The sequence below is a fragment of the Gorilla gorilla genome, chromosome 3 (genome assembly GCF_029281585.2).
Source record: "Gorilla gorilla gorilla isolate KB3781 chromosome 3, NHGRI_mGorGor1-v2.1_pri, whole genome shotgun sequence".
NCBI classification, from domain to species: domain Eukaryota; kingdom Metazoa; phylum Chordata; class Mammalia; order Primates; family Hominidae; genus Gorilla; species Gorilla gorilla.
Window position 1 is genome coordinate 23,650,858 of NC_073227.2, and position 10,985 is coordinate 23,661,842.

At 41.0% G+C, this 10,985-nt stretch overlaps 1 protein-coding gene across 3 annotated transcripts in view; it reads left to right on the plus strand.

Moving 5' to 3' along the window:
- C1QTNF7 (C1q and TNF related 7) overlaps positions 1 to 4,793 on the plus strand; it is a 106,479-nt gene extending 101,686 nt beyond the window's left edge. For all 3 annotated transcript variants that reach the window (XM_055385685.2, XM_004038455.5, XM_063705210.1), the window contains one exon: positions 694 to 4,793. In XM_055385685.2, coding sequence (XP_055241660.2) covers positions 694 to 1,325 — 632 coding nt within the window. In that variant the 3' untranslated portion in view covers positions 1,326 to 4,793. The remainder of the gene's footprint in view (positions 1 to 693) is intronic.
- The last annotated feature ends 6,192 nt before the right edge of the window (positions 4,794 to 10,985 follow it).

The window sequence follows — 10,985 nt, forward strand, 5'->3', positions numbered from 1 at the left end:
GGGATTTGCCTGGTTCTGTCTGCCCCTCTGGGCCCACTCTGAGAAATAATATCATCATGCTCATTGAACGCTTCCTGTAGTGCCCAGTACCTATATGTGAATAATATAGTGGCAAGTGATCCATCATCAAAATGATAGTTAATTATGTTAAATTCATCAGGATTTAAATTATTTCTTACATATTCAGGAAAATTGACTTAAATTCTGATGAAAATTTTCTATTTTTGTTGTTAGTGCACCAGTGATGTTTTAAAAGTTTATTATTGGCTGGGCGCGGTGGCTCATGCCTATAATCCCAGCACTTTGGGAGGCTGAGGTGGGTGAATCACAAGGTCAGGAGTTCAAGACCAGCCTGGCCAACATGGTGAAACCCAGTCTATACTAAAAATACAAAAAATTAGCTGGGCGTAGTGGCAGGCGCCTATAATCCCAGCTGCTTGGGAGGCTGAGGCAGGAGAATCGCTTGAACCCGGGAGGCGGAGGTTGCAGTGAGCCAAGATCACGCCACTGCACTCCAGCCCTGGTGATAGAGTGAGACTCCATCTCAAAAAAAAAAAAGTTTATTATTTAGTAGTACACTGTTAAAGGTTGCCTGAAAAGACAAAGTTGGGATGTGCTGGGACCATGTAGGTATATTGTTTGTGATTATATCTTTTGAGGAACTATTAATTAAACTATATACTCTTTCTGAAGGTTTGAGAGGTAAGACTGGACCGCTAGGTCTTGCCGGTGAGAAAGGGGACCAAGGAGAGACTGGGAAGAAAGGACCCATGGGACCAGAGGGAGAGAAAGGAGAAGTAGGTCCAGTTGGTCCTCCTGGACCAAAGGGAGACAGAGGAGAACAAGGGGACCCGGGGCTGCCTGGAGTTTGCAGATGTGGAAGCATCGTGCTCAAATCCGCCTTTTCTGTTGGCATCACAACCAGCTACCCAGAAGAAAGACTACCTATTATATTTAACAAGGTCCTCTTCAACGAGGGAGAGCACTACAACCCTGCCACAGGGAAGTTCATCTGTGCTTTCCCAGGGATCTATTACTTTTCTTATGATATCACATTGGCTAATAAGCATCTGGCAATCGGACTGGTACACAATGGGCAGTACCGGATAAAGACCTTCGACGCCAACACAGGAAACCATGATGTGGCTTCGGGGTCCACAGTCATCTATCTGCAGCCAGAAGATGAAGTCTGGCTGGAGATCTTCTTCACAGACCAGAATGGCCTCTTCTCAGACCCAGGTTGGGCAGACAGCTTATTCTCCGGGTTTCTCTTATACGTTGACACAGATTACCTAGATTCCATATCAGAAGATGATGAATTGTGATCAGGACCAAGATCCCTGTGGTAAACACTCTGATTGAATCTGGGGTTCCAGAAGGTGGAACAAGCAGGAATGGGATCCAAAGAGACTCCCACTCAGATTCTAAAGCATTTAAAGACAATTCTAGCAGAATTTATCAAAACAAGATGAAACACAGAAAAGTTGAAACCACCACAAAATGAATTCTATTAAAGAATAGCCCCAGATATAAATTCTCTTGAAAGCAATGTTCATAAATATTTAAGCAAATTAAAGACAATGTTAACAAATTTTCTATTAAATGCCCTGAGTGATAAAACCAGTTGGCAATAATATTGCCTTATTAAATCTTCAAAAAATATATTTTAGTCTGTTATTTAAGAAAAACATAACATCCCAAAATCTTTGACAATTCTCGAAAGGCTATATAGTAAGTCAAAAACCAAAGGTAAGAGATGCTAACTATTTTTCAAGCATGCTACAGAGAAATGATAAATGTTTTTTGTTTTATTATTTATTCCTTCATGTTTGTATATATTCACTCAACAACCCTTTAATGAGCCTGTAAGGACAAGACACTGTGACGCTGAATCAGATTTAATAATGAGTTAAGACAAAGCCCCTACCTATGGGCTAGTGTGTGGTGATCAAACTATCACAATTCAGAGTGATGAGCAGCATAGCAAACAGATGGATTTGAAGCTAAAAGCACACAGGGTCTGCTATTCCTGAGGCTGGGGGCCAGAGAAGCTTTTACACATGGAAAAACACTAATCATGCCAAGGTGTGTGTGTTTAAGTGGGTGTGATGGATGCAAAGGGAATGAGGAATTCAGCACTGCATTCTCTTTGCACCCTCAATGCATGATTGGTATTCTCAACAGCAAAGGGGTGAAAAATCTAGAGACAGAGGAGGCCTGGCAGGGGTGATAAAAATGAAGATTGAAATGAAGAGAAATAGCCAGCAGGTGATTCTTCTAAATCCTTTAGTGTGATGGTTTCCCAAGACAAACATTTGTCCTAATAGCTTTCTCATAAATATGGGCACCACTTTACATTGTGGTAAGACATTGCTTCTCATGGATCTGCTAGGTATTTATTTCAAATAAAGCAAGGCATATGTTCACTGATTTACGAGTAAGCTGATGAGAGCAATGAACAGGAGAAGGAGGGAGAGAGCCAAATGTCTCAGTAAACAGATATCCCTTCCAAGTCTCACACCTCCCTTAGTCCCACTCTTGCTTGTGTCAGCACCTTGTTCTTCACTGAACTGCAATTCTTCAATTATTCTCTTCCATGATTTTGTCTGATCTACCATTTCCATAGTGTATGGTAATAGTATTCCCTTCATCCCTCCCTTTTGGTAACTTCCAATCCTCCTTCTGTGTATTCCTTTCTCTGCTCATTGACTTATAAATAGTTTTCATACCTCTTATGCTTGAATCACCATGCTAGATTCTGTGAAGACAGAAGAGTATCAAGATTAATATATTAATAGTATAGCTCCGACTGGTAAATTTCTTTTTTTTAATCTTCCCCAATTTAAATTTTTTAATTTAAAAGTAAATTTTACTGTCGAAAATGCAAACTTGGGGAGGGCGGAAACATCACACACAAGGTTTCCACTTCACACTTGGAGGGTTGCATGGCGGCTGGGCAAAGGTGCTCCCCACTTCCCAGATGGTGCGGCGGCTGGCCAGAGTCACTCTTCACTTCCCAGACAGAGGGGCGGCCGGGCAGAGGTGCTCCTCACTTCCCAGAGGGTGCAGGAGCCAGCTCTGACTAGTAAATTTCTAAGGATACCAGAAAGGAAATGGCATGCACACACACAAAAAATACCTAAATTTTGGAAGAGAAAATGATAAAATATGCTAAGTTCTAGGCTGGAAATAAGGGCAAAATGCTGTGAAAGAAGAGGAAATGTTTACTTCCAAATTAGGATGTGACAGAGAAGGGATAGGGAAATCCTCTCTGCTCATTGGGCCTTACGTGATGGGTGACACTTGGAGTGGCACAAGTTGGGGGAAAGCGCACTTGAGACAGAGGTAATGATGGGGATGAAGTGAGAACAGAGACCCAGAAGGAGAATCAATGGACCATATTTGTAAGAGCTTTGAAAGCCAGCCTGAGAATTGGAGGATTTATTCATAAGAAAGTGTAGAGACCCTGTGTATTTCAGAGCTGGATACTGCCATTACCACAGATGAAAGTTGCAATGATCTAGCAGTTGTGTGCAAAGGCACGGCTTGCTTTTCCTGTCTTTCAACCCTATCTTGCTTTTCCTGTCTTTCAACCCTATCTTGCTTTCATTGTCTTCATCTGCCTGCCATACTTTGTGCACTTATTGCTCTCCTTCTAAGTCAGGACATGTGTACAGGAGACCAAGAACGATGAGTATTAGAAAAAAAAGGAGACAGCAAAGGTGGTTTGAGGTAGTCACCTGCTTACAGATAACAGCCAAAGATAGAATTCCAAGTTATAAAGCATAAAAAAGAGCCAACAGAAGTAACTAATCCAGGAAAAGTGAACATATGGGCCCTTTAAAGACTACAAGATTTGCTAGATAAACTGGAAATGGAGAAGTTATTGCAGACAGTCATGAACCACAGATCACTGTGATTAAAATTTTCTTCTGATCGTAATCCACGAATGCATTCATTTTTTGGACATTGCTTACTTATCTTTTAAATGTTTCTTTTATTACAAAGCCTATTTTGAGTAGCTTTTAAAACTGAATTTCCTTTAATTGGTTTGAAGCCTAGAGATGAATTTCGTTTTCAAATATCTGGTGGGATGGTAATGGGGATTAGAGAACTGACATGAGAAAAGAGGAGCTGTTTTGGTATTAAACGAATAAAATCTTAAGCAAATATAGGTGTCTTTTATTCTTAAAAAATAGCAGATACAGTTTATCCACACTTGTAAATATTTGTATAAAGAAAGTAGCAGAACAGTTTTGGTTTAAAAAGTTCCAAGTCTCATTGCAATCATTCTTTGTAAAGGCTGACTTGTAATGAATATGTATTAAGCAATATTTATTGACTATATACCATCTTGTTCTGGAAGAGTTTAAAGCCACTTAAGAAGATAAATAAGATATAAAGAGAAAACAGCAGTCAAAAGCAGATGAGAAGAAATGGGAAAAACAAAGAAAAAAGAAAATAATGAGGCTAATATAATGCTGTGTGTACATGAACATGCATGTGCCTGTGTTACACATTTTCAGGCCACAAATGTTTCTTTGTGCCCCTGCACGCACAAGGGTATTTCCAGGTCATTTATCATTGTGAATAGTGTTGCTTATGATAAAAAATAGATTCTATAAACTCTAAATATACTTTTTTTCTACCACTCTGTGTAAAAGATCATGAACGTAAATAAATTTTAGATATGAGCTGGGTTAGTCCATTTGCATTGCTATAAAGGAATACCTGAGGCTGGGTAATTTATAAAGAAAAGAGGTTTATTTTGGCTCACAGTTCTGCAGGCCATACAAGCAGCATGGTGCCAGCATCTGCTTCTGGTGTGGCCTCGGGAAGCTTCCAATCATGGTGGAAGATGAAGAGGGCACCACCATCCTATCACATGGTGAGAGAGGGATCAAGAGAGTTGGGGGGGGAGGTGTCACACTCTTTTAAGCAACCTGATCTCACATGAACGCATTAGCATGAGGACAGCACCAAGCCATTCATGAGGGATCCACCCCCATGACCAAAATTCCTCCCACTAGGCCCACCTCCAACATTGGGAGTCATATATCAACATGAAATTTGGAAGGGACAAAAACATCCAAACCACATCATTAGGTTTCTCTCTTTGTCTCTCTCTCTCTGTAGCTCCACTTTCAGTAAATAGCATCTCTACCCACCCTGTGCCAAAGTCAAAACCGTAAGGTGCAAACTAAATGTCTTTCCTCCCTTCCCTACTGAATTTTGCCCGGCATAAAATTCTTATGGTTCCAGCCACTAAATGCACATATCTGATTCATTGCACCTTTCCATTCCCGGTGCAAAAGGTGTCATTCATACATTCATCATCACTTCCCTTAATCAGTGAAAAACGTTGTAACTGGCCCTTTGCCTCCAACCACAACCCTCCAATCCATCCTCCACACTAGACTGAGTATATCCTTTTAAAATGAAAATGTGCATGCCATTTCCCAGCTTAAAAAACAGCAATGACCCTCCCAATCCCTCCACTATAAAAGGTGTTTTGAACTTCTATAAGTTTTGCCATCAGGTGTGTATTTCATATTGTTTTCTGGTATCCATACCTAAATTCCTTCTGAAGGACTATCTTCCTTTACATGCTAAGTCTATGAGCTTCTCAGTGGAACTGACACTTCCAGTATGTAAATCTCTAGCCTAACTCATCAGAGTATAGCATCCCACTCACCAAAATAATTGATTCAGGTGACTCTATGAGAGTCAATGAAACTTTGCTGGGACATCTATAGAAGAGAATCTCCTTCTTTTCTGTTGGACTTAAGCCTGTGAACCTCCACCAGCCACATTACCACCACAGAGCATAATACCATGCAAGAATAGACCCATGCACAGATGAAGCAGAGAGACAAAGAGAGAAAATGGGTCTTGGAGTCATCATTTGAACCCCGATCTAGACATACCTATAGCCAGCTGTTCCCTTGGACTTTTCAATTATGGAAACTGTTAAATGCTGTTTTTACTTAAGCCCTTTGATTATTTGATCACTTGGAAAGGATGTTATCCTACCTAATACTCATAAAAGCATCGTTTAGCATGGTGCATTGAGCCCTTGAGGATGTAGCTTCTGCAAACTTTTACAGTCACATCTTCAAAAGTCACCCACGTGTAACTATTATCCAAGAATATGCAGATAACTGCAATTCTAGGGTACTTTGCCCTAGGGTGCCTCACCTTTTCAGGTTCAGCTCCAAAGTTACTTTCTTTTCTCTAATCTTTCCCTTCCCCTGTGCCTAAGGAGAATTACAGATGACCACGTGTGTGTTCCTTGCCATCTGGGAACCAGTGCATAGTCATGGTAGCAATAGCAAACACTTACTGGGCACTTTTTGAGTGGTTTACATGTATCAGCTCACTTGGTCCTTGCTACGGTCTGCATGTTTGTGTAGCCTCAAAAGTCATATGTTGAAACCTAATCACCAGTGGGATGGTGTTAGAAAGTGGGGCCTTTGGGAAGTCATTAAGTCATGAAAGATCTACCCTCATAAATGGGACTTGTGCCCTTATTTTTTATAAAAGACCCCAAAGACCTCCTTTCAACACATGAAGACACAGTGAGAAGATGGCCATCTATGAATGGGGAAGCAGGCCCTCGCCAGGCATCAAATCTGCTGGCACCTTGATCTTACTTTCCAGCCTTCAAAACTGTAAAATAAATTTCTGTTGTTCATAATCTATGCAGTTTTTGGTATTTTATTATAGTAGCTCAAATGGATTAAGACAGTCCTCACAACAATTATTCACCTCATTTTACAGATGGATAAACTGAGAGGCAGAGAGGTTATGAAATACGTGAAGCAAATAGTAAGTGGCACAGTAGCCCTAGGCAGTGAAGTGCCAAAGCCCACTCTCTTAACCACCGTGCTGGCACATTGCTCATATATTTTTTACATTTGTCTATCTGATGGAGAGTTTGTTTCCCAGGACTCTACATGATGACTGCTATAGTATGTGCTCAATAAAATTATGATGAATTAATTAGTGACAAGTTCTTTTCAGTCACAATCTACACATGTGGTCAGAGTCAAATGGGGGAGGTGTCACAACAGGAAAATCCTACAATCATCTTGTACATTAATCAATATTATTTAGATTATAACTGCCAGGCTCCAATTCAACATGGTTCAAGTAAAAGGAAACTCACTGAAATAACAAAAATCCCAGGGCCAGACCTGGGTACCCAAACAATGTCACCAGGGTCTTATCTCTCTCTCTCCTACAGAGCAGCTCCCCACATTGCTGGCTTCACTTTCAGGAAGGGTATTGCCTTTATTTATTGCAAAGATGGCCACCAGCAACTCAGGTTTGCATTTTGCAGTCTGAGCAGGGAGAAAAAAATTATCTTTCTCAATAATTCCAGTGAAATACCTGGAAATGACAGCCTTTTGATTCTGAATGGTTCTACTTGAATCATGAGCCTATCCCTCAACCAACAATTGGCCAAGGAAATGTGATGTTGCCATTGACCAGGCTTACATCACAACCCAGCGCTAGAGCTCAAAGAAAAATCCATCTCATCTAAATCACATGGACAGAGGTGGTAGGAGGAGGAAGAAATTATTTCCCAAAGGAAAATGAAGATTCCAGGTCAAGAAAAAGAGAGATTAATTAATTGGCAGACAAAATTAACTAGAGATTTCCTAAGCTGTTTTCATATAAAATCAAAACCACATTTATTTTGTCTGCATGATGCAAAATAAACGTGTTGCTAGAATGATTTTTCCCTGAAATAATCTAATTTTTGATAATATTTGGTCAGAATTGGCTAAATATTTCATACTGTAAAAGCCTGGCATCTGTGATGCTCTCATCCTACAGGCTGTCATAAAGCTGATCTCCAATGGCCACTTTTAATGAAAGAATAAATTATTTCCAACCGAAATACTTCTTCTTCCCCTCAAACTCTCTGATTTTTGACATCAATACCCTAGAATAGGCAATAACATATGCAACTATTTTAGATAATGATAAAAAGAAGAGGAAGAGCATCCTTGGAGATAAGTCTCTATGGTATCAAAAAGAGCCAGTTTGAGGTTGCAGAGAAAAAAGAACACTTACACACTGTTGATGGGAGTGTAAATTAGTTCAACCACTATGGAAAGCAGTATAGCAATTCCCCAAAGAGCTGAAAATAAAACTACCATTCAACCCAGCAATCCCATTATTGGGTATATACCCAGGGGAATATAAATTATTCTACCATAAAGACACATGCATGCAAATGTTCATTGCAGCACTATTCACAACAGCAAAGAAATGGAATCAATATAAATGCCCATTAATGACAGAATCCATGGTACATATACACTGTGGAATACTATGCAGTTATAAAGAAGAATAAGATCATGTATTTTGCAGGAACATGGATGGAGCCAGAAGCTATTATCCTCAGCAAACTAACATGGAACAGAAAACCAAATACCACACATTCTCACTTATAAGCGGGAGCTAAATGATGAGAACTCATGAACACAAAAAAAGGAAGAATAGACACTGGGGTCTACTTGAGGGTGGAGGTGAGAGGAGGGAGAGGATCAGAAAAGATAATTATTGGGTACTGGGCTTAATACATAGGTGATGAAATAATCTGTACAACAGACCCCCGTGACACGAGGTTACCTATGTAACAAACCTTTACATGTATCCCCCAACCTAAAATAAAAGCATTTAAAAAAAAAAAAAAAAGGAGCCCGTAAATCCAATTCATTCCTCGGCCGACACATAATGACAGCCCTGAAAGGAGAGATTAAAAAGCTACTCTCAGTTGTTAACTACATTGCTGACCTCATGTTTTCCTTCTTGTTTCCTTGAGAGATCACCAGTCAGTGTCTCATGATACCAGCAGTTACCATTTACTGTGTGCCTAGTAAATGGCACCATACTGGATCCTTTCAGCATGGTACTTTATTTTATCCTCAGGAAAAGCCCCTGTCAGTGGCGCATTCTTCTAACCTCTAGAGAGAATTCAGTACCACTCTCACCTTCTTCCTCCCTAAAAAAAAAAAAACACCCACACACAGAAAAGAAAAGAAAAGAAAGAAAAGTAGCATTTGTATGGACGTTGGGATGGAAGCTTCCCAAGTTCTGGGATGCCGCTTCAGCATCAGAATGGAGAAGTTCAAAGACTCTCAAGGCCACATACCAAGTTCTCTAGGGGTTCTTCTCTCTCCAGGATGTGCCTATCAGTGTTCAGGCAGAAGGCAGCAGAACACTTTCAAAAGGATTTCACTATGGAAGGTCAAATGAAAGAACTGTATTAAAGGTGCAGGAGGGGTGAAAAGAACCATGCAGGGATGCTGAAGTATCCAAGGACTAGCAACAGCAGGAATGCTTCACCATTCCAAAGCCTGAAAAGGAGGAGAGGCAGTGGTGGTTGCAAAGTGCAGTGAAGAACTGGAGACTTGGCAGAGGGACCAGCCTACAGGAGCTACACCTGCAGAAGAGCTCAGCCACTGCCAGAAGTAGGGAAGAAGCCAGGACTGTGAATCCTCTGACCACCCTCTTCTACCTTTCAGTCTCCTATTTATACCCCTCACTGGTCAAAGCCCATGACTCCAGGTGCCCAGATAGTCTTGGTGATGCAGTGCACAGAGATGAACTTCTTGGGCAAAACTCAGAACAGACAGGGATAGAAGATGGATGGGAGCCAGGAGAGAGGGTAGGAGCAACAGAAATCAACCAGCACCGGGCTCCCCTCCCAGATCTCTTCCTTCTCTAGTCTCTCTAAAACTCCACACAGCTTATGCAATAAAACTGGCTTCCTGTTTTTACTGGTTCCTTGAATGCATACAGCAGAAGGAACATTTTTCCAGAGCTGCGTGTAATTTATGCACAAGGAACCCTTGAGTCTCAGATGTGGCCCAGCTCCACTTACAAAAAAATTGCATGGGATCTTGGAGTGAAGTCCTTGGACTGATGAACAGAGGGTTTTTGCCACAGTGTCCCTCCTAAGTCCCTCTCCTAAACTTGCAACAGCAACAAACAGCTGGTGGAGATTTAGGAGTTCAAGATTCTAACCTAGCAGCTTTCCAGCTCATCATGAGTTAAATACTCTTCTTACCCCTTTAGAGGTAAGAATACTGAGGCTCAGAGCAATTGAGCAATTTGCCCATGACAAGCTTCAATAAATGTGGGATATTCTAGCCCTGCCCATCCACCTCCAATGCCCATGCCCTGTCATGAGCACACACACATGCACTCCCCTGCCTCTCAAGGCCTCTTCTTTAAGACACGTTTTCACAGCAAGATCATTGCATTATGGAGGAAATGCAATATCCACAATTATCTTCCTTTGATCCTAGCAAACATCATTTTCCTCTGACCTTAGCTGGGAGCTAAGCCTGTCACAATCATGACTGGCTTACTCATGATCAAAATATTCAGTGCGGCCAGAACATGCAGCTCGGCAAACTCTAAGGAGTCCCAAATATAACAACCTACTTTGCTCTGCCCAAGGAACAGAGACTGGCCCTAAAGGATTGATGCTGACCCTCTGCATTTGGTTTAGTTCCACAAAACGAACCTAGGCAATCTTTTAGCATCATCGTTGTACTATTATGCTTAGAAAAATCCAGGCAGTCTAAATTCCTCTATACACACTACACATTCTTGTCAAGATTAATCCTAACAGAAGCCAGGAGCAAGTAAGACCACACATTCCACAGGCCTTGTGTGTCCCCTAATGTGGTTTGTAGATCAGCCTGAGACATGCCAAATATATTGGGTAACTGAAGACTCTTTTGAAAGAGAAAATTGAAAGAAAAAAAAACAAAATTTGCAGTGCTGTACCATGGTTTTCAAGAGACTCATTGATCCCTTTTTATTTCTGCTCTGCATCACTGTTTCCTAAATTTGGTAGGAATCTTGCACTTTGAGCCAGATCCTTCTTTTTTTAAGGGCTGTCCTGTGCATCATAGGACATTAGCAGCATCCCTGGCCTCTACCCACTAGATGCTAGTAGC